The 24,507-nt window shown below is 35.6% G+C and overlaps 1 protein-coding gene and 1 long non-coding RNA gene across 2 annotated transcripts in view; one reads left to right on the top strand and one right to left on the bottom strand.

The window, feature by feature from the left end:
• LOC103132398 (Golgi phosphoprotein 3-like) overlaps positions 1-16,696 on the bottom strand; it is a 20,279-nt gene extending 3,583 nt beyond the window's left edge. Inside the window, exons 1-3 of the mRNA XM_007544200.2 lie at positions 16,215-16,696; positions 9,061-9,192; positions 6,610-6,724 (exon numbers count right to left, since the gene is read on the bottom strand). Coding sequence (XP_007544262.2) covers positions 6,610-6,724; positions 9,061-9,192; positions 16,215-16,424 — 457 coding nt within the window. The 5' untranslated portion in view covers positions 16,425-16,696. The remainder of the gene's footprint in view (positions 1-6,609; positions 6,725-9,060; positions 9,193-16,214) is intronic.
• LOC107835113 (uncharacterized) lies at positions 2,407-5,493 on the top strand. The gene is made up of 3 exons (XR_001660943.1): positions 2,407-2,417; positions 4,055-4,059; positions 5,282-5,493. It is a non-coding gene; the product is annotated as an uncharacterized LOC107835113 (long non-coding RNA).
• Positions 16,697-24,507: the final 7,811 nt, after the last annotated feature.

The raw sequence follows: 24,507 nt of genomic DNA, 5'->3' as shown, positions 1-24,507 counted from the left end.
TGGGACACTCAAACCCCTCCACCACGATAAGGTGGCAGCCCCAGGAGAGGAGGAGCAGTATGTTATTGTGATAAATACATTTTTATGAAAACATTTTGTCTCTGTTTATTTTGTAAGATTTGAGTTTAAAGCTCTGTCTACATATAGGTTGATACAAATTAAATATGAAATAATTATTTTAATGTTTCCTGCTTATAAATCCAGAGCTAAGAAATAATAGAAAGTATCAACTCAAAAGTTGTTCACTATGTTTAGTCAGTTGAGTCTAATAAGTTATAAGTAAATAGTCTCATGAAGGGGACAAAGGTTTTCATTTCTAATTGGACAGTCATACTTATTATTTTTTTAGATTAAAGTCATAATGATGTTTTTCTTTTTTCTTTCCCAAATCCTCTTCCGTAGGCAAACATTCATTTAGTTAAGCTTTTAATAATCTAATTGGCACATTATTTCAAACATTTACTACCTGGTAGAAATGGATACATTTTATTGTATATTTTGGATAACCTTTTCTGCATGCTTGTTCATAACATACTGGAGTATAATTGGTATGATAATGCTATTCAGAAAGGAAAAACTTAAAAAGCTATAGTATTTGACTGAAGTGTTGGGCAGAATGTTCCAGTCGTGGTTTGAGCATCTTTTTCAACCACAGCAGATTGAAGGTTGGTAAAAATTGGGCGGACTAGCCCTTTAGCCATTTACTGAATTGGAAGCTGCATTTAGAAGCCATTAACTTCATATACAAAACAAAGTCGGAGTATAAGGCTTTCTGTGTGAAGGTGTCATGATCAAATTAATTACATGCCGCTTTGGACGAGTTTACAAAAACAAACTGTGCCAGACAGAGAGAACTTCAGACCACTTGTCAAAAATGAAATAATGAAAATCGAAATTGACAGCTCGTTATCCGTTTTTTCCATTTTCGTTTTGTGCACTAAATGGGAAATCGGATAATGAGCAAAAAATCAGATTTCTGATTTTGGTTTTCTAAACAGAAAACGACAAAACGAGTTTATTTCCGTTTTCTCATTTTTAATTTCAAACAAAAAAACGAACTGCCAGAAAATACACAGACCCACTCGTTATCTGTTTTTTTCCATTTTCGTTTTGTGCACTAAATGGAAAATCAGATAACGAGCCAGGTCCGTGTATTTTCAGGCAGTTCGTTTTTTCGTTTGAAATGAAAAAACGAAAATAGATTAGTTTTCGTTTAACAAACCAAAATCGGAAATCGGCAAACAGCTCTTTATCCGATTTCCCATTCAGTGCACAAAACGGAAATGGAAAACACGGATAACGAGCGCTCAGTTTCGATTTTCATGATTTCATTTTTGACAAGCAGTCTGACCCGGAAGTTCTCACTGTCCCGCACACTTTGTTTGTAAACTCATCCAAAGCGGCGTGTAATTAATCTCATCATGATACCTTCACACAGAAAGTGTTATATGATGACTTTGTTTTGTATATGAAGCTAATGGCTTCTGAATGCAGCTTCCGATTCAGTAACTGGCTAAAGGGCTAGTCCACCCAACTTTTACCAACCTTTAATCTGCTCTGGCTATAAAGACGCTCAAACCGCAATTTGAACATTTTGCCAGACCAATCATTCAAACCCTATAATTTTTTTTAAAGTTTTTCCTTTATGAATAGCATTTGCATAAAAATTATAATCCGTTATGTCATGAACAAGCATGCAGAAAAGTATATTTATCCAAAATATACAATAAAAATGCAGCTGTTTCTAATTAGAAAATGTTTGAAATAATGTGCCAATGTTATTAGATTATTAAAAGATTAACTAAATAAATGTTTACCTTTGGAATAGGATTAGGGCCACGGAAAAAAAGTCAGAATTCTGACTTTAATCTCAAAATTCTGTTGGGTTTTTTTTTCTCAGAATTCTGATTTTAATTTAAAATAATGCTGGTGTTAGCTAAATGTTATGGGGTCCTATAATTCCCCTTCCATGGTTTACCATGGAAGGGGAATTATAGGCAGTTCGTTTTTGGTTTGATAAACGAAAAACGAAAAAAAGAGTATTTTTGTTTTTTCATTTCAAACGAAAAAATGAACTGCCTGAAAATACACGGACTACAGAGCACACTTTGTAGTCCGGAAAATACGGCAACCAAGAATGGTTACCTTAACATATTTGTATAAGTTCACTTGAAGTAATTACTAACAGCAAATTTTAACTACACAACCCAGGGCCACGCAGAGACCACTAAAGGGGCAGGTGCTCAAAAAAAAAGGGGGGGCACATCTAACCGCATTCTAGGACAGAATATTAAAGCCACACAGCTTTCAGAGTTTAATAAACAATGATAAATTACAAAATTTTGAGATATACAATCAAAGTTAAGGAAAATCTCTATATAGAGCATACAGCTATGCATATGTAAGATATTTTATTAGTAATTTCTTTCTGCAGGTCTATTTTGTTATAGGAAAGTATTGCAATATTCAAACCCGCAATATAGCAAGATATGTAAATCAGACCTAGACCACCAGACATATTTTGTCTTTATAGAATTACACTATTAAAAATATAAACAAGGGCACAATGCAGCCTTTTAGTGTACTGGAATCTATAAAAAAAAGAGCTGCCTGTTTGCTACATTTGCAGTGGAGATGAAGATGGTCCATTCAGGAAAGCAGAGCTGCATCAAACTTTAATGTGGAACTGCAGAAAAAAGAAAAAAACAAAAGCAAAAATGTTATTGTTAATGCATGTCACCATGAGAAAAGCCTACTGAGTTTTGCTTAAAAAACTTTTTTTTAAATTAAAATCACACATTTGTGTCTCAAGAAGTGAAAAAATTATTTGCAAAACAAACTTATTTGTGCATGTCAGAAATCTTTTCCTGCTATTCTAAGTTTTTGTTTGTGACTCAAAGTTTTACTTGTGATTCTCACATGACGTTGTGGACAGGGCCTAAAATTGCAAAATAAAGATTTCTGATGTGTGCAAATAAAAGTTTGTTTGGCAAATAACTTTTTAAGTTCACAAGACAAAAATGAGTTGTTTAAAAAAAAGTGTTTTAAACACAATGTTTTGTTTTTAAAAACAAAATCATTACAATTCCAAACGTTTTGATTACAATTTTGTTTTACTTAACTGAGGTTAGCTTTCTTGTTTTTCCATTGAATAATTGGGAAAAAAATAAATAAAAAATTAACTTTATACTCTGCGAACCAGACCATAAACTTACTTAAAGTCTGGATTGAGTTTTTTCCCCTTCATTAATGACACACTTTTATTACATACATTATATCTATCATGGTAATTCAGGGTGAGTTATTTTTAATTCTAAATGAATATGCTTGTTGGACTTTTATTTAAGTGCTATTCTCCAAGATACATTTACCTAACGCTAGAATAAATGCAATGTACATTACGCAGCAAAGGAAATTAGAAGACATGTATCCATTATGGAGATGATCGGTTTGGACGGGCGATGTGCCCCTATTGCATAAGCGATACTGAAGAATGACTGATATCATTAACAATACATGGAAGAAGCTTTCCAGTTATCTTGCTTTGCTAGCAAAGTCGTAGCTAGCAGCTAGCTAATAGCACAACAACAACAGCCTAATGTCTGTATGATAAAAATACTGAATCGATAGATCAGAACAGTTTTTCCTCACCTGGCTGTCTCCTCCCGCTCAGTAGTTCTTCAGAGAAAGGCAGACGCAGAGGCCTGTCAGTGTCTGTTGTATTTTATTACCTCTCTGCTTAAACCGCTACTCCGTGCTGAAGCAGAAACGATACTTTAACGTTTTCCGTCATCTGACAAGTAGCAAGTCTACTCCACTTTATAAATCAAAAACGTTTGTTTTTTTTTTTAATTCACCAAAAACTGTTCTGTAATCTGGAACGTTCTCTATGTTGAGCTCCAGTTAGCTGCCTTATCTCACTGTGCGAGAGGCAATTGCGTCATGCGTCATGGGCAAAAGGTCAAAGGTAGCAAGGTGACCGTAGGGCTTATTATGTTGTACAAAAAAAAATGAATATATATATATATATATATATATATATATATATATTTAGTACATGTTATTATGTGTCAGAAGAGGGCTTAGAAAATAATAATAATACAAAAAAAATTGACCAAAAGGATTCTTGGGGGCAAGGAGCAAAAGGGGCAGGTGCTCAAGCACCCCCAGACCCCCCTCTGCACGTGCCTGACACAACCCAAACATTCTTGCAGTCATTTCCTATGTTGAATATTTCCACATTTTGGCTACAACTCCCCAAATAGTATTTATTGGAGATGTGACTAGTCATTTTTTTAGACATTTTTAAATGGTATCAGTAGCTGTTTTCTAACTGCTCTATTTGTTTTCCCTTATTACGTTTTCTACTGAAATTCACAATTATTCTTATTATTTTTAAAATCATCTCAGAACGTGTTCATTATTAATTCCACATGCCATCATTATTCCTGTGTTTGCTAAAAAACAGACATTCTTTAACATTTACAATAAATATAATTAGAAATGGCTATGAGCTACGAAAATTTAGCTGATAACCTCACATTGGCTGATAAGCAAGTGGCAACATCAAGGCACCATAACTGGGTGGGATTCAGTCACCAAATGAAGTCTTCTGGTTGGAGGAAGGTTTTCCCGCAGTATGGATCAAGTTGACAAACGAGGCAAAGATTGAAGCCACTAATTTTGGAATAACCACTTTGGTATGTATATACCTTGTATTTGTTTTAATGAATTGGTATCAAGTTAGATTTATGTGAATTTTCTTAAATCACTAGCTGTAAAAAGTATTATGGTATTTTTGTTGCTATGACACGGTACTCTGAAATGTTATGCTGGGTTTCATGTCAAAGCTAGCTAGCATATTATTATGGCACAGACAGGTGGTGGGTTGTCTTTGAATTGAAAATGGTCCTTATTTGTGTAGTTAATGCAATTAAGGGCTAATTACATGTTACATGTAATTACATGTTGGTGCATTTTTTTCGTTCCAACTTAAAGGTTGCTGTCTCTTTAAGAAATGTTAAAAGTAACGGTTGGAACATTTAACAGCTGTTAGTAGCACTGTGGTGTTCTGTGATCTGGTGGAGCCAAGGGGAAAAAAGCAGGAGCAATAATTTTATTCTCATCTTGGTTTGGTTGACGACTACTGGACTGTAAATGCATGTTTCCATTTAACTGCAAAACAGATAAATGTTATTTCTCATCAGCTCTTTTGTGATTTTTGTAGCCATGTATTTTTTTGTACTTGTTCACAGAATGTTACAAAAAATATATGATACAGAGAGTAAGGATTTTAAAACCTGTGGTGTTGAATAACTTTAGAAAATGGGTATATTTTGTTAGCTTGACTTTGAAGAAAATAACATGTTGACTGGTGAACTAATTGATTATTTGATTTTTACTTGTGCATATGATTTACATATTGTGACTGTCGTAAAACTTATTGTTGTAACACTTAATTTTAATAAAAGTATGTATTTTTATATTCTCATATGAAAATGTAAATTTTTATTTGACCCAATCTATGAAAACACATTTTGCATGTGTGTCAAAAGGACACATTTCAACATATGTTTTGTGTTGGTTTCAATGACACAATAGTTGTGTTAAAACAACATACACATTAGTGTCAAAAACAACACAACACGTGTCGTCCTTGAGCTGATGCGGCACGTGTTAAAATTTAACACATCGTGTTATTTTTATCACACCCGTCATCCTGCCTACATTTCCACTTCTTCTTACCGAGCAGCAGCAGTTAATCTGAACTCTTCCTCAATCTGTCCCTGGTCACGTTTCTCTCATCATCATCCTCCTCCGACGATAATGAATCCCTTGAACTGCCAACTCCCCCTTTTTCTCCACTCCACAATCTGCTCCAGCTGTCAAAGTTTGTGTGGTAAACATATCGGATAGTTTGACACATTTTTCTGAATGGGCTCAGGTGCTTTTTAGCCTTTGTTTTTAGCCTAGGGTCGTAGTTTTTCTGACCCGCCTCGTCTCGTATCCGCTCACTTTTCTCGGACTCTGGTTAGCTTAAATGGAGCCATTTATAACCTCGAGGAGGGAGTGGGGTGCAATTAGGACTGAAGGATTTAATTGGATAAGCCCAATGTCCATCAATAAAATCAACTGATGGGCTGTCACAGTCAATAAAAATTATATTTCATGTACTTTTTTTGTTAAATTATGACAGCCTAGGGCCACCCCTTATACAGTATGTGCATTAGTCTATACTCAAGATGGTCAGTCCTCTCCTGGACAGAAGTTCAAACTGAATCTGTTCAAATTGTCAACCAGCCACAGTGGCAGGTGCGTTGCTCCAATTTATAAGTCACTTCATACTTTTACCCGCATTTGGCCAGTGATGGGTGCTAATTTCCACTCCTGGTTAGAAACCATGGCATTTTAATCCTCTGAGAAATACAGCCAAACTAAGCAGTATTGTCTCATGTCTGGAATTACAAATAATTATTCATTCATGTTTTATCATAATTACATTATTCCAATGTTATCAAAATCTCCCTACAACAGTTGCATGTTGTAGCAAAAATATATTGGTGAAGACATTTTCACAGTAAAAGTTTCAGAGAAAATATGTGAACCCACCACTCAGCAGTTCAATCCAGCTTTGCACAGTCTCTGGGGGCTGGGTTTCCTTGATGTGTTTTAAAGCCTCATCCAGAAGCACATCTCCTGTTGGAGCATCTGACTTACAAAGCACCTGGGAATTTTAGTTAGAAGACAAACACCCAGTCAAAAAAAAAAGAATTGTAAGTTACAAAGGGTGCAGAATTATTCATGTCTTCTACTAGAGCTGTGGAAAAACATTTGTCAGGGTATATTGGGAATGAAGAACACAAATAGGGAGTTCATTCCTAAGTTCATCTATAGTTTTATATTAAATGACCGGTTTCAAGAAGCATTGCAAGCTTGAGTACGTTTGCTCATCTCCAAACATCTACAGTTGAAACTAGGCCTGATAAAACATTTTGCTGGGCGAATAATTGTCCCAGAAATTATTGCGATAAACTACAATATTGTCATTTTGAGATCATTGCTAACTAATATCATAAAATGGCATAACAATGCAAATACACCCTCTCAAACATCAATAAACTAATTTCTAAAGAACACTTAACACTGGAACTGGAACTTTTAAATGTTCAAAATACATAAACAATAAATAAATGAATTGCGTTATGAAGATTTTGTAAATAAACTTGCCCTTCAACATTTATTTATCATTGGGCTGTTACAGGCTCTACTGCCAGTAAGGACTTTTGTGGGGGAAAAAAGGCATAAACTTAATTCTGTGCAGTGCAGTACACAAATGTTTGCAGATTTTTCAAAATGGTGGGTTTCTAATTAGATCAAAAGAGAATCATCTTTTTTGTGATTTGCAAGCTGTCTTAGTGCACACTATTTTGCACTGGCCTTTTGTATTTTGTTGATTAAATACCTCAGTGATAGTGGACCGAAACAGTCCTTTGGTTGAAGTTTTTTTTTTTCTTTTCCCCTAAGCAAGGAAACCTGCATCGGATGATAACATTGTAGCTGCATGTAATCAACTACATTGATTACATTGTAGTAACAACAAATATTATAAGACCCGCTATGACTTATAATATAGGGTAACACTTTATTTGAAGGGGGGTGAATAAGACTGTCATGACTCTGTCATTAACATGACATAACACATGTCATGAACATGAATAAGCCTTCATGAATATTTATGACTGTTGTCATAAAGGGTCATTCGGTAAATTATGACACTTTTAATACAAAGTTGACATTATTCAAAATGTCTTTGTTATGACAACTTGACATTAACCAAGAAATCATTACTGATATAAATTTGTTATAAAAGTATTACTGATTGCACTTTAAAAATTAGGTAACTTTATGTTATTAAAGGTAAAGTTTAAACAGTAATGATTTCTTGGTTATTGTCAAGTTGTCATAACAAAGACATTTTGAATAATGTCAACTTTGTATTAAAAGTGTCATAATTTACCGAATGACGCTTTATGACAACAGTCATAAATATTCATGAAGGCTTATTCATGTTCATGACAGGTGTTATGTCATGTTTATGACAGTGTCATGACAGTCTTATTCACCCCCCTTCAAATAAAGTGTTACCTAATATAGCATATAGCAGGCCCACAGGTTCAGGTTTGAATGTAAATCCAAAGCGCTGCCAGCTGTCACATTCAGCCTAAAAGCAGCGGTTCTCCGGGGCATTTATGCTAAGCTCTGTGGTAGGAAACCACAAACATAGCACGTAACAGATGCAGGTAAACATGGTGACGGGAGACAGCGCTGCTCCCTCTCCATTTACTTCTATGTAGCTTGTGTGGTGAAGCGACAGCCGCTTATCCTCATCCAACCGAGCGAACAGCGTAATTCGTGCATGTGAAATTTCTACCTCATACATGCAGACGTGCACACACGGGCTAGCGACACTACACAAGAAAGTTGAAAATTGTTCAACTGAGGTTCACCCCGAGTGACGGAAAACCAAGGTTTTGTGTGATTAGCCATTACCAAGGAAGGGAAGAGTAACTAGAGGCACCAGAGTGAAGCTTTTTGTCACCCAGTCTCTTTGGTAGAAAGAGAGCGAGACGAAAACAAGCAAGCAATATTATCACCCTCATTTTATTATCAAGCTCATTTTAATTTATCGTGCAATTAATTGATTTACTGTTTATTGCGACAGGCCTAGTTGAAACTATATATTTATTTACACTGAATAAAAAGATATACACACATTTTTCTCATTGTCTGGGGTTAAATGAGACTAATTCTCCCTTGTTTATTTCAGTTAGAATAACCCAAATTATTTCTATTTCCTAAAGTAAATGGCCTAAAACAAAACAAGTCTGATCAGATTTAACTTCAGACAGGGAGAAAAAAATGTGTATGTTTAGTGTTTGTAAATATCTGGTTTCAAATGTAAACGATGGTTAAAACTATATGAATCAGTTTAGCAGCAATACTAAAAATCAGAAGTTCCATTCCCATTTCTTCCACCCAATGCAGACCATGAAGTTGTACCTTTCTGGACAGCAGACCTCTCCTCCTCACACCACATGGCTCCAGCTGAAGGCGTCCTCGTAGGGCCAATTCAATCAGCATGCAGCCCCGCAAGCCCGATGATATGCAGTCATTCCAGAAGGACGTGTAGCCCTGTGCCATGGTAAATCACAGTATTTTATGTTACTTTTGTAGGAGTTGTATTGCTAATTGCCTCTCATTTACACCTGTTGTGTGTTCCATTTGCACACCAGCAGGTGAAATGTATTCACAATAAGTGTTACTTATTGTAACACTTCACTGGTGACATTCCACAAAAGTATGACTGATTTTGAGTTACAATATTTTGTTTAGGTGTTCACTTTATTTTGAGTAGTGTAATAGTGAAAGCAATTTCTCTACATGGAAAATATGAATTAGCAGAGTATCCTTGAATAGATGCCATTATATCCCCATGTTATTAATTACTGCTCTTTTTTAACAAACAGCTTGTGAATGCTCCACAACTCTAATCAGCTTATCTATCGTCCATACCATTAGCATTGGAAGTCCAGTGTTTAACACATTTTTAAGAGGAAGACCTATTAAGAGACCAACAGTGATAAAAAACTTGAGTGAGAAATAAAGTGTATGATTAACCCTTGTGCGTGTGAGGACTGAGGCAAACGTACGAGGACTAAGTAAAATGATACAAGTGATACAGGTGTAGGGTCAGTTGGACCCCATTTGTAAACACAAGGGTTAAGGGACAATAATCAGCTGTGAGCAGAGCTACAAGCTGATTATTGTAGCTCTTTAAAAACAATCTTTTTAAAGATTTTCTTTAAAAAGAAGAGAAACAATCAGCTTCTGTTATTCTGACACTCATCTGACATTTAATTCTTGTTGAGACATGCGTTTTCATTTGACATTTGTGTTTTTGTTTGATAGTTAAATCAAAAACTAAACTCCAGAGTTTTCAAACATGGCACTCATAATGTTCTGATTGGCTGCTCTGCCCCATGAGCCCGCCTCTCGCTCCAGAAGCATGCACTTATTTGGTCTGCTCCAGTATCAATGATGTTTACATTCACCTTGATGTTGTTGAAGGTGAGTAATTCAGTTAAGTGCACAGTGAGCCATTTACCTTATTTGCTGTTTGAAGATGTGTACACTGACATAAAGGTTTGGCTCAGTCCAGGGTTTTTTTGTCACTACAGTTGCATGATGAACCTTAATGTCTCCAAATCATGGTGTAGTTGGGAGTCAATGTTCCCCCTAAGCTATACGCTTGACAATAGCGCACTGCTCGCACATTCTCAGCACACAAGAAAATCTATGCAGCGCATAAAATAAAGTCCAACGTAAACTGGACATTGAGCTCAGACATCAGTTTTCACTATGGACCAATACATTTTTTTCTGTACTATTTTGCGATCTAACTCAGTGAGTCACAGGTGTCCAGCAAATGATACAATACAGTTCAATTTAGCTACGCAGCCAATCATCGCATGCTATTGTGTGTACGTGCTTTGTTCCCTTGCGTTTTGGCCCGTTGCAGATTAGGTAGGTAAGAATAGTGCGGCGCAGTTAAGAGACGCGAAAGCTAACATCTTATCATGTCTAACCAAACGGGCAGTGGGACATCAACTCATCAAGCTAAAGTAAAAAAGAAATGCGCTTCTTTTAAGATGGAATGGCTGTCAGAGTTTGTGCAAATAGAAGAACAGTACAGTGTACAGTGGAGTGACCATGTCAAGGAGGCAATGGGGACCTCGTCAGGTGATGGCAGAAATACTGGTGAGATTACTCTTTTTATTATTTTTTATTCTTGTAATGTGCCACTTTGACACTATGTATATTACAAGAAATTCCCTGTACTGTAAACAACCATCCTCCACAACGAAGGGAGAAGAGCCGATTTGAACGTGACTACTTTAATGTTAATTAAATATTTGGTTGCAATATTTGGATGCGTGTGGAGTTTTAGAAACCTTCTGCTGCGATTTCTAAAACTACAAGCAGCCTACAATTCTATAACAGTGCAGAAAATCAAAGTCATCGTTCACGGAGTCAAGTGATGCAGGCGTGTCTATGAGCTCCGGGTAGGCCTCAGCGGCGATGACTCAATACCAATAATTGCTTTGCTCCAGATGTAGAGTCTATTCTTAAAATAAAGTGGACAAATACTTTCTACTCGAACCTGACCAATTGTAGCCGAAGTCTAACTTTTTTTGGAAGTTCTTCAGCTCAAGGCAGAGTCCTCGCATGTGGGGAAGATGGCGGCTGATCAAGATAAAACAACATTGAAATCCCTGATGAGGCTATCTGTGAATTGAAAGAAGAGCTTAAAGGGAATATAAACCAGATTATATACAACAGTTACTAACAAAGATAGAATCATCATTGTCAATGCTGGCCGAACAGATACAGGAAATGGAGACCAGGGTCGGAGCTAATGAAGATAACCTCTCCGATGCACAGGCACGCATAGGTAAAATGGAGAAGGAGATCACTTTTCTGAAGAGACAACAGACGAGCTGGAAAACCGGAGTAGAAGATCAAATGTTAATTCCGGTCACCATCAAGAGAGGATACTGCCTGGGGAGAGCATCAGACCTATCCTCGTGAAGTTTCTGAACTTCAGGGACAAAAAAAAGTGCTCCGTTTGACCAGGGACAAGAGGACGGTTCATTTAGATAATGAAAATAATTTCATTCATTGAGCTAGCTGTGTAAGACGCTGGGTTCTGCTCTCACCGCTATGCACTACTGAGATGTAATATTTCATAGACGTAGCATTGTTCGCGTTCCACTGGACAGCGAACTTTCACATCAAACATGTGCTTAAAGCTGCAGCACGTAACTTGTGGTGGAAAATTATTACAAGTTAATATCTGCTGATCATGTTATATGAAATGCTTGTGAACTCCTACCAAAAGAACTAATTGGGTTACATGTACAAGGTTGGAAGTTGTTTCTACAGCTGCATGAGAACCAGACTGTCTCACCCATTTGTTTTGAATTCCTTATCCATGGTATAAAACTCATGTGTTGTCTCTACCTGGCAGAGCTTTCCATCCAGAATTACTTCATGATTGATTGTCCTACGAGCTCTCCGAGTTGTGCTCAATTCATAAATAAATCTGATTGAGTGATTTTACCTGAACGGTGCTTGGTAATAATTTTTTCCACAACAAACTTGAAAAAAAAAAAAAAAAAGTTTTAACTTTCACTGTCCGAACATGAGATCTGTGAAAAACAGTAGCTTAGTTTTGATTGTGTAATAAATACAAACAGGGTAGTACTTGCGTCCTTATAGGCCCCAATTTGGACAACCCCACAATTTTTTTATGATTTAATTGTAAAATTGGCAACAGTTGATGTATTTTAAGTGGCGATTACAACCTAGTTTTTAAGTCCAACCAGCAAAGACTATTCATTCTATTCCAATGTTCATAGCACTTACTCAAGAACTGGCAGGTTTTTGACTTCACAGACAGTACTGTCACAAATAAAAAATTGCTTTTATTTAGTAGCCAGACTATAATCCCTTACCAATGGAATTGAAATTCTGCCAACCTGTTTCTTCCTCTCCTAGGTGGATATTCATAGAATATTCACTTCGAGAGCCGCAGTTTACTTTTATGAATACCAAAATCAATGCATATCTGGAAGTAAATTTAAATACCTCCTCACATTCAAATATATGAGAAGCAATCAAGGCTTATATGAGGGGACACATTATTTCATGTCCCACATATAAAACAAAAAATGGAGCAGCTTTCTCAATTAGAAAAAGATCTAAGCACTTTGGAGATTGACCATTCAAGAACAAAACAACCTGTGTACAACTAAAGCTGGAGCAACAATGGCTAGAACAAAATATTGCTATGAATTTGGTAACAAAACAAGCAAACTTCTGGAGCAGCAGATAAAAAGTTATTTAGAATATTAAAACAAATGATAGTAGACATCTAAAAAAGACAAATTTGCAATTCAAAGAATATTGTTATATAAATCTGAACTTGACAATGAAGAAATAAAACAATTTTTGTAACAGTCACATTTAACCAAGATTAACACAGCCGATAAAGACATCCTGGATAATGAAATGTGAAGAGGTTCTCTTGCTGTTAAATCCTTACAAAATACAAAAGCCCCAGGGCCCATCGGCTTTCCACTTGAATATTTTAAAACCTTTTCAAATGAATTATTAATCCCCCTTACAAACATCATCAAAGGATAGCACTTTCTTAATCTTTAGAGCTCACAACAATAACATTACTTCCCAAGCCTAGAAAAGTTATATAAAAGTACTGTAATTATAGACGCCCAAGCTTTCTTAATTCAGACTATAAGGTCTTGTCTAAATTGCATCTCGACTGGAGAAAATCATTCCAAAAATTATCTATGCAGATTGAACAGGATTTGGTAAGAAAAGACAGGGAGTGTACAATATTCGGAGGTTGTTTCATGTTATTGATATTGCTAAAAGAAAGACGTAACCCCAAGTGATACTTTCCATGGATGCTTAGAAGGCATTTGACATAATTTAATCTGATTTTCTTTTTGAGACAGAGTTATGAATTTTGGGGAAACGTTTATTAGATATGTAAGAACACTCTTTATTGGGCCCAGGTCACAGATTTTGTCTATTGGAATTCTGTCGGACGCCTTCACACTCTCCCGAGGTTGTAGACAGGGTTGCCCAAGTTCTCCTAGCCTGTTTTCCATTGTTATAGAGCCATTAACAATTGCTATTCGTTTCAACTTATCGATTACGGGTATGAAAATAGGTACAGAGAAGCATAAACATGCGCTTTATGCAGATGATCTGTTAGTGTTCATATCCCAACTGTCTAAATCTATATATATATATATATTTATATATATATATATGTACACACACACATATATCAGTGATTCTTGAGAAGAGGGACAAAATGGGTTTCAATTTTCTCCCCCCAAAAATGCAATTATTCCTCAAGCTTATGTATTCAAATATGACAAACAATGCTTTGGAAATGTAAAGATGCTAAGGTGCAGGCTCCCAGTTGCAACATTTCTTTGAAAATTAAATTTTTAATGGACCTGACCCAGAACTTTGTCAACACCATCTGACAAAAATAAATATAAAATTATTTTTAATGACCCTATTAGTGATATTTTTACTCAGTTTTACAGACAGATGCTTCTCAAGAAACAAAAGAAATATTATTTAAAACAAAAAACAACATAAAGTCCATCTGATGGAGTTGACAGTGCATGACGGAGTTGACGCAAAGCTGAAGGTGGTGACAAACTAGTGAGTAAAAAGAAATACTTCATACATGTGAAGTGATCCCATTTATGTAAAATACATTAAAATGAATTAACTGTACATGTAAGTGAAATTTGTCAACACTATCACTGAAAGATATGGAGGACCAAAACTGGCATAAGAAATAAAAGCATAAATATATATTTAGTTTTTCCTTGTCCTTACAGATGAGTTTCCATCAAGAAATGTATACACTTTCTTTTTCATTTCCAAAAAACATGCATTTTTGTCATGAAAAGTAGAAATTTTGTTTTGTTTTTTCCTTTTACAAGCCCTCCTTTTGCCATTACCTCCTGCATCGTTATGTTAATGAGAAGAGCTGCCTTCTATGTCCATCTCCTCTACTATTGGTCAATAGAGCTTTGGAACCAACGTCACTGCGTCAGACGTTGTGGGACTTTTAGGTCTCGCGCAGTTGCTCGGTGCCATCTTTACAGGCCACAGATCAAAACAAACTTTATCCCGGTGGTTTTGTTGTGTTACCGACTGCAGTGAAGTTAGTTTCGAGTTGGATATTGGATATTCCAATATCTGCTGAGCAAGCAGCATTTAGCTCAAGGTTGATCCGATTTATGAATGCTAATTTCGGCCAGCGGTTCTCTGGCTCCCCCCTCAAGCACTCGGAGGTTCACTTATTAGGGACTGTCAACTAATCTCTGAACCAAACACTCCTGTCAAAATTAATAAATGCTTTACCTTTTTATTCCATTTTAACAAAATTTTTATTTTTGTTACCTTTTGTTTTTTGTTTGTTTAAATTTAGTATTTCTCTTCAATAGCTTCTATGTCATGTGACCTGAAAAACTAAATATATATTTATGCTTTTATTTCTTATTATGTCAGTTTTCGTCCTCCATAAAATAGTCACATTGTCAGTTAAAAACTCTGATGGAGTGGACAAAATGCCAAACTACCTCAATTTATATGATGTTATTCTGAAGGAGGCCATATTGTAGCTCATCAGGTCCATGAAATCTTTACAGTATACCAAAATTAAGCATTTATTTCACAAAATTTCATCAAAGTTTTGTAAATTGTCAGTTATCATGGTTGTGACGAGCAACTTCGTAATAAAAAAGAAGAAAAACCTAAAGAATAACATAACCATAACCAAAAATGCCTCTTTTTTTTTTTTTTACATTCCTTTTATGTCCGACGGTGTTGACAAAAACAGTTGAGTTGGAAAATATATAAAAATGATTTTTAAGTCAATTTATTGATACTTTTATAATTATTTATTTGAATACTTATACTTGTCATAATATATTACCTTAATATTCCTTTATTTGTTTTAAACTATTATGAGTTCTGCTCCAGGACAAGGGATTTTACAGACACCATCCACCTACTACAAAGTTTAAAATAAAAAATATTCAGCAATTCAGGAAAACATACATTGTTGTGCTCACATGGCCCAGGTTAGTTTAGTCAGATATTTGAAAAAAATATATTTTGTGTATATTTTATTCAAATGTTGTGCTTTATCCGTCTGTTTTGTCCCTCTTCTCAAGAATAACTTTATAAAATAAGAGTGAATGTAATTAACGTATGCGCCTCTCAAATACATTTCGTGGATTTATATTACACCGGAAAAGATAGCACTGTACATTATTCTAAGATGTTTGTTTTGACCTTGCTGGTTAAAAACACACATTGGTCAGCTACAGCAGCGTATCCCTCACTTTCGCAACGCAAGAAATTGAAACCCATTTCAGCCACAGACTACAAAAATGCTTAAGTTCGAGGCCTGCTCTTGTTGTTAGCTACAGTTAGCATTACAAAATGCTAACGTTGTGTGACTTGGGGTAATCTAGCTGGGATCTCAGATAACTTAAACCTGTAAAACTATATCTCCGGGCTCTGTCTGCGCTCACCTCTCGGTCCTTCAGTCCTAACAACAACACTTCTTCCATTAAGGTGAGTCGTGTTTCTTTGGAGTCTCCGCTGTCGTCATGATCCAGCTCCTCTCCTCGGCGGGGCTCCGGCTCCTCGCGGCCCACCTCGCGATCTTTGTCGGTAGCGGTGCGCGAGGCTTCTGTGCGCCTCTGTACGAGGCCTGAACTTCTTTGAGTCATGGAAGTCATCAGTAGGAGAAGAGTTGGTTCAACCACGGCGGAAAGCACACACCACTAACTGCCCTACCGTGGAAGGTTCATCCAGTAACCTGTCAGTCACAGAGGAACAACATATAGATTCCCTAGTGAACAACAACAGCCTGGTCAGCCACCCGTCTGAAGAATTGCCCTACTTCCTTGAGTTCTTGTATGTCTAAATGGCGCCTTGTGGCCATTTGTGGTACCAAACTTATCCCGCTGGCACAGACTGGGTGAACCCAAATATTGAAGTTAGTGAGATTTGGCTCAATGAAGTGACGCCCAATCCTTTTGTCTGGCTCTACTTTTTACAGTTAATTTTAAGGTTTAAACTCATAAAAAGAAACCACAGATGTAATATATCTCCCACATATACACCTTTTTTAACCTTTCAAAAGCTGTTTTTCTTGGCCATTTTTGTAGTCTTAAAGGGTCAAAATGTCATGTGGTGCGAAATCAATTATTGTTTCAAAAATATCTTAAAAATTACAGTTCAAATATATTTTCTTTCCTGATTGACATAATTTTCCAAGTCTTTTCTTCATCCTGTACGAATTTTCAAGGCATTTTTAGTTATAATTCCATTATAACATTTAAACAAACTTTGTCCAAAAATGTCCATTTAACAAAATATCATGTGGTGCGACCATCAAGAAATTCCCATTTTGGGACTTACATTTTGAAATCCAGTCAAAAACAGGAGGCTGCATCATCCAGCAGTCTGCCAAGAATCTCTGGAGACTTCAAACAGGTTTGTTAATCTTTCTCAAATTTCAAAACAAGTGTCACTTTTAGCAGTAGGTATGTAATTGCCATATTTGGGTATTTGGTACCCAAGTAGTTTTTTTAATCTAAAAAAAACTATTAGATATTACATATTTTATATATATAATTAAATATTCCCACAATTTTCTGTTTTGATTTTGAATTTCATATTTGCCTTGTGTGGGAAGTAAGGTTGTTTTTTTAAAGGAGACAAATTATTTGCCTGTTGATCATGACTGAACATGAAAATATCATTTAGTGTGACCAAGTATCATGTGGTGCGACCGTTGTAATGAAACATTTATGTTCTTAAAGGGTAGTTTCTGTGCTTTTACTTTTGAATTCAAGACTCAAATACAAAATAAATACTTTGCATTATTATTTCCAGAATATGTTTTTTGTATTTTTTTGAACAATATCTTTATAAAAATACAATGGAACATGTAACATTATGGGAGCATGTATTTTGTCATTTATTGTTTTGATCTATTTTACAAGATGCCACTGTCATCAAACTGTGAGCTATAATGAAGTGCCATATATGGCCCAGGTACTTCAGGATGTGGGAGAAGAAGTCCAAGTCAGCACCATGCGACAGTCTGATGACAAGAACTTGTTCACATGGTCACATGCTCATCAGAACTTGAACCAGTAACCAAGTTCCAAGTTGAACAACCAAGACTGGGCAAAGTTCGCAAATGCCTGCTTTTAAAAACTGCTTGACAATAAGCATTTTCCTTTCACATGGACATTAAAGTACCCAGGAGAAGTGGTGTGCCAATCGATTGGTCACTGTTCATTATTGACCAATTTCTGTGAAAAAGTGTATGATCAGTGATCGTCTTTTGTTGCCGATCACAAAAACTGATCACCTCATAGCCTGCTTTTCCTTCACACTGCGCAAGTGCACAGCAGCAAATCCTAAGAAATGTTGTGTGGAAGTTTAACGCTTTAAGATTGATGGGAAGTTTGCATGTTGCGACAGAAAAGTACCTCAGGGGTGAAGCACGTCACTGAAAAACCTGCAATCAGGTTTTTCAGTTGTCCTTTTGATTGAATATGGGCTGCATTGTGCCTGTAAGTATTGTACATGTTTTTGTCTGAGTTGGGTGATGGCTCTCCTGGCATTTAGACAACCAAACTATAAAAATTTATTGACCAGATCTTATTCAATTTCTTATGGAAAAATCATATACATGACTTAAGAAAATTAGTGGTAATGAATTCTTATGAAAAAGGAGGGTTGAATTTTCTAGATTTCATAACTCTAAATAATACATTCAAAATAAAATGGTTAAAGTCATATCTAAAAAAATCCATCCTCCATTTGGAATACTTCCCCAAATTACATTTTCTCCATTGTAGGGGGGTCCTAATTTCCTCCTTCTCTGTGATTATAATGTAGAGAAAATACCAATAAAGCTTTCTGCATTTCACAAACAAGCACTTCGGTAACACTTTATTTGGAAGAGTGTGCATAAGACTGATATGACACTGTCATAAACATGATATAACACCTGTCATGAACATGAAGAAGTCTTGATGAATGTTTATGACAGTTGTCATGAAGTGTCATTCTGTAAATAATTACACTTTTAATGTAAAGTTGCTCTAAAAGTTGCATTGAAAGTCCATTACAAGTGCCAACTTTGCATTAAATTGTCATTACAAAATCATGCAAAGTTGACACTTTTAATAGACTTTTAATGCAACTTTTAGAGCAACTTTACATTAAAAGTGTCATTGTTTACCGAATGACACTTCATGACAACTGTCATAAACATTCATAAAGACTTCTTCATGTTCATGACAGGTGTTATGTCACGTTTATGACAGTGTCATGTCAGTCTTATGCACACCCCTTCAAATAAAGTGTTACCAGCACTTCTTTCATGAACACTTATATATAAAAATAATTTTTCTCCCCATAAATTCTTAATCTGGAATAACCAATACATCCTTCACAAAAATAAATCTTTATTTCATCCTAAATGGTTCAACAATAAAATCCTTCTGGTGGGTCAGCTATTTACCAAAAATGGGTGTTTACTCAGTTACAATGAGTTCAAACTCAAGTATAACCCCGCTGTAACTTCTGAAGCAGGGGTGTCAAATGTGCGGCCCGCGGGCCGGAATCGGCCCGCCGAACGATTTAGTCCGGCCCGGGGGCTAAATGCATTATCATTATTCATGAAAAAACAATATGTAGTTCCTATACTGTCCACGAGGGGCGCTGTGTTTTATTCAGAGCACACAACATGATGCAACACTGCAGCTGAACTAACAGCAGATGGCAGCACTGAGCTTCAGATTCTGTAAACAAGTTCGATTCTATGCTTTACCAGCTTTTTATTTTGGCCCTGGCAACATCATATTTCTCGTGCATGCTAACATACATACATGTTATGTATACAAGTTTCTCTATATGTATGCATTTTATGCATCAACAAATGTACTTAATCAAATGTCTGTTTAAAACAGCTGACACTTAAGATTTCAAATGTGTGAAGCCAGATAATTTGTTCAAATTGCTTCCCAAATGTTGAAAATTGATTTTAAATATTTTCTTAATTTTTGTCTGTTGTATTTTGTGATGCAGGACAGTGTTTTTAAGTTCCAAAAACTTTGAATAAATGTTTTGCAACATTGTACAATCACTGAGATCAGTCCTTATGCATAATGCACTTAAATAAATGCTTAACTGAGTAAAAGTATTGTTGAAATTGCAGATACCTTTCTTAAAAACTGAGATTATTCATAATATATTTTGTAAAAGTGAAATTCGTTTAATATAAAAATCAACAACAAGTCCACTTTTATTGGTTCTATTTAATCTTGCAATGAGTTTACTTGTGTGGCCCCCTGCAGATCAGATTAAGCTGAATGCGGCCCCTAAACCAAAATGAGTTTGACACCCCTGTTCTAGAGAATATGATATTGTGTTTGATGCAGTAACTAATGAAATATGTGAACTCTTTAGAAATAATGTTGTTGATGAATATAAGATCTTGTTGAATGTAACTGACTCCATCGTTGGTAAAGCGTGTTTTTCTTCTACTTGTAAGAATAACAGAACTATTCATGCCCTGTTTCAACAAGATATTATTTATGTACCTTCATTTGTTTTCTATTGGAAGAATTTTGTCCCTGATGGAAAAAGGTGTGGACTCATCATCAGAAACTTTTCATAAACAACAAAATGAAAGATCTCTTTTAAACTGTTACATCAAATTTATCCTATTAATCAATACATGATTAAATATATTAAAACAATAGACCCCAACTGTAAGTTCTGCAGAGAGCATCCAGCAACAATTAGTCATTTATTCTGGAATTGTCATATCACAAGAAAATTTTGGAAAGAGTATAACTTTAGAAATTGTAATAGTGATACTAATTGTTCCCTGAGGTATGAGCATATTTTTTTGGCTTTCATATTAAGAACACTGATGCAGACAAAAGACTGGCAATCAATCTAATTATTATATTTGGCAAATTTCATATTCACAAATGTAAATTTTCATCATCTTCACCATTTTGTTTTTACAGTTTTGGTTAAAGGCACACGTTCAAATCCATGCTGAGAGTGGAACTCCTTCAATCAGTGCTCCTCCGCAGCACTGATTGGCTAAGCAATGTAACGTGATCCTCTGCAGCAAGTGATGGCAAAGCGGGGCGTCATTACGACTTTACACAAGTGTGTCTTTACCTCCGCGGCAGAGGCTCCGCCGAGTCCGACTCGTCGAACCCCTGGGGTTCGATCGAACCCAGGTTAAGAACCACTGCTTTAGTGGTATGTTATGATGTAGACCTATCAGACCTAAAAATGTACTTAAATCCCTAGCTTTCATTCAATATAAAATCAACGCAAATCTGCATGCAGATCCACGTTCAGATGATGGTTGAATTAACGTTGATTCCTAACAGATTCAATGTAATAACACAAATATGCATGTAAATTGACATACAGATGATGGTTGAATCAACATTGATATAATGTCAGTTATGGTTGAAACCCTAACGTTGATTCAACATACAAGTCACCGACCACTTTCAATGTTGTTTTAATGTCAGCGTTCAACGTTGATTCAATATTTATGGCTGACATTGATTCAGTGTTGTTTCAATCATTCTGTGCTATCTGGGCTATTACACACAAAATGTAAAATGTGGGTATAACTGAGAGAGTCCCGTTGGGCCCGTGTATATTCATACACTACCAGATCTCTTTGTGCTCAGCGTAACTGGTGTGGTCACATGGGAGCCTGGCGGCGGTAAAGTCTCAGTATCCACAGTTTGCCCTGAATACTACCTGCCAGGCAGTATTCAGGGCAAAACAAACGGAGCACAGATCTGAACATTCTGACTCCACCCCCCACCCGCTTTGACGAGAACAACATCAGAGCGAGCGATAAATGTCCCACAGTAATCAACACAGATATCTGCTGGAGAGAAAAGTATATTTACAACAGCTTTTCCAGAGCTTCTCTTCATTAAATGTCTGTTTTCCTGCTCTAGACACATTAAAGGGAGTTTAGAAGACACCTTGGAGCTGCTTCTTCTAGGCTGAACTAAAATGCAGCTTTGCTCTACTGTATTCAGGCACTCGCAAACTGTTGATCTTACTGCTGCATGGATGCGGGCTTTTGGAGCACCAGTCAGGAGGACTAATTCATCCATCATAGAAAAAACAACAGTTTGATTTTTGTTGGGAATCCGGAGCCGCTTATAGTGCACCATGTAGTTTAAAGGTACGGTATGCTTTACATTCCATTAAGGTTCAGTGACGGCACATATAGGCTACTGGATGAGCTGGTGTGTTAATGTCCTGTTTTTGTTTCAGTGCAGCTCATCCTGCAGGAATTAAAAGAAACGCGTTTGACAGTGGAAGTAAAGCACAAACAAACCACTCTGAAATAGTTGACTTGCTTTTATATTCACAATCATAAAAACATTTTACAGTGGTTGTTGTACTGATTTGGTCAAACTGTATGCAATGCTGCTTTTTACCATGATTTACCTTCTGCAAATCAAATCAGGAGAGATCTGCTCTGTGTACCTCATTCTAGTCGTTAGTGTCTTTGTTAGGTTACAGTTTTGACGAAGTCAGTATAAACTGTGATATTTACATTTGATCAGACTGCTTCCACAGCAGATTGTTCACAATTAAAACAACTCTAAGAAGCTATGGTTTATTTTAAATTCAGGGTTATGAAGTATGGTACCCTCTACAAGAATCTACATCACTTTTGTCATTTTCCACGTGGAAAACAGAAGTTAGAGCACTTAAAATACTTTATTATTCATTTTGCTATCCAAAAGATTTAAGCTTCTTATTTAACAGATTTATATTTAATTTGAATCAGTTAAATTTGAATTTCCTGATCTGAAATTTTAATCAAATAAATTGATTAGTTTCGACTGACTGAGAGAACCCACAAACATTTATTTCAGATAAGAATCACTTCAGATCAGGTGTCAAACAAAGCAAGTTTTGAACTTTTAAAACAGAAAAAAACTTGCACAAAATATACAAACTATGCTTCAAAAAATGCATATTCAATGTAGGATAGTGGGATCCAAATTTGACAAATTTTAGTACTATAGCTTGTAAAGGACAGCTGATTTCCTGCCAGAAAACAACATGAACTGAGTAGGCTGTTTACCAAGCTATAACTTTGAAACCCATTGTGTTGTTTTATAATTCATATAACAAAAAAAAACAGTTTGTTCTGAAATGTTTGGAAATCTTTTGAAATGATTGTAAATGGAATGAAATGACTGGAAATGGATTGTAAAATGAAAAATCTGATTCCTAAAACCATCTCCAAAGAAGCTAACATATTTTAAGTGTGTCGTTCTTTCATTCCTACCCAACTCAGTCTAGAAAATTCTGGTTCATACAGTATTTATTCATCACATAATAACTTTGTAAAGTGTTTTAATGTTGCTTTTAAGTTTAAAGAAGGATTAGTTCAAAATCAACCAAGAACAAGGAACATTCTGAACTTTTTATTTTATTTTTTTTTTTTAGCTCTGAGCAGCCAGTATGAACAAGAGAAGAATCTGTCCAGGAATAAACACCTGCTTTAACAAGTATGTCTACACAATGGTTTAAAGTGTTACAGTGCATGTTGTGCTTTTTTTCTTATATAAAAGAAAGGTTAACCTAATTACCTTATATTAGGTTAGCATTTTGTAACCTAATACACGATTATTCTTTATACCAGAGATGTCACCCCCCAGAGAAGGCCATTGGTGGCCCTTGGAATAATTGTGTCTGATCCCCAACTGCAGCTTAAGAAGGGTACAAATTTGATCCTTCAGCAAATGGAGCTGATGCAGATTAATTAATTAATTAATTAATTATGCATACATTTAGGATGAGATTTTCTTAAGTAGAAAATGTTTGCCATAAATAAAGTGTTATTTTCTTTAGCTGTGTTTTTCTTTGATTTTAATATCATTGACATTGGGGCACAAATATCCAGAAATGTTTTACTCAGCAGATTAGTTATTATAAAAATTTAACAATTTTTATCAAAGTTCTCATTTTTGTTGCTGAGATTAGACTAAACCAACAAAATGAAAAATATTCAACCAAAGAAGTTAAAAACCTAAATTTTATTAAGGAAAACAAATCAGACTGTTTACAGGACCTACAATAAAATGTTCTTTAATACTTTGTTTCATTAAAATATTGCATGTCTAAAATGAAATACTAAATGAAAAAAAAAAGCTATTTAGTATTTTTAAGTAAAAACAAAATTGGCCTCTGTGTGTTCTGAGACTAACTGTATGTTGGTTCTCTGTATATAGCATTAAAATACCTCATCATTTATTGTTTTTTAACTTCTGTATTTTTTGCATCAGGTTTGATTTTTTGGTAACACTTTATTTGAAGGGGGGTGAATTAGACTGACATGACACTGTCATAAACATGACATAACACCTGTCATGAACATGAATAAGCCTTCATGAATATTTATGACTGTTGTCATTCGATAAATTATGACACTTTTAATACAAAATTGACATTATTCAAAATGTCTTTGTTATGACAACTTGACATTAACCAAGAAATCATTACTGTTTAAACTTTACCTTTAATAACATAAAGTTACCTCATTTTTAAAGTGCAATCAGTAATACTTTTATAACAAAAGTATTCTCAACACAATCTGAGAAGCAAATGTTTCGTTGAAACAGGATTCAGAAGTACACTTGATTCCTTCACAGCAGTGTTGTGTTCAAGACCACCTAACCCGAGACCAAGACAAGACCAAGACCAGAGTGTATCGAGACCGAG

Source organism: Poecilia formosa, unplaced genomic scaffold (assembly GCF_000485575.1).
Source record: "Poecilia formosa unplaced genomic scaffold, Poecilia_formosa-5.1.2 Scaffold1031, whole genome shotgun sequence".
NCBI classification, from domain to species: domain Eukaryota; kingdom Metazoa; phylum Chordata; class Actinopteri; order Cyprinodontiformes; family Poeciliidae; genus Poecilia; species Poecilia formosa.
This window is presented reverse-complemented; position numbering and strand designations above follow the sequence as displayed.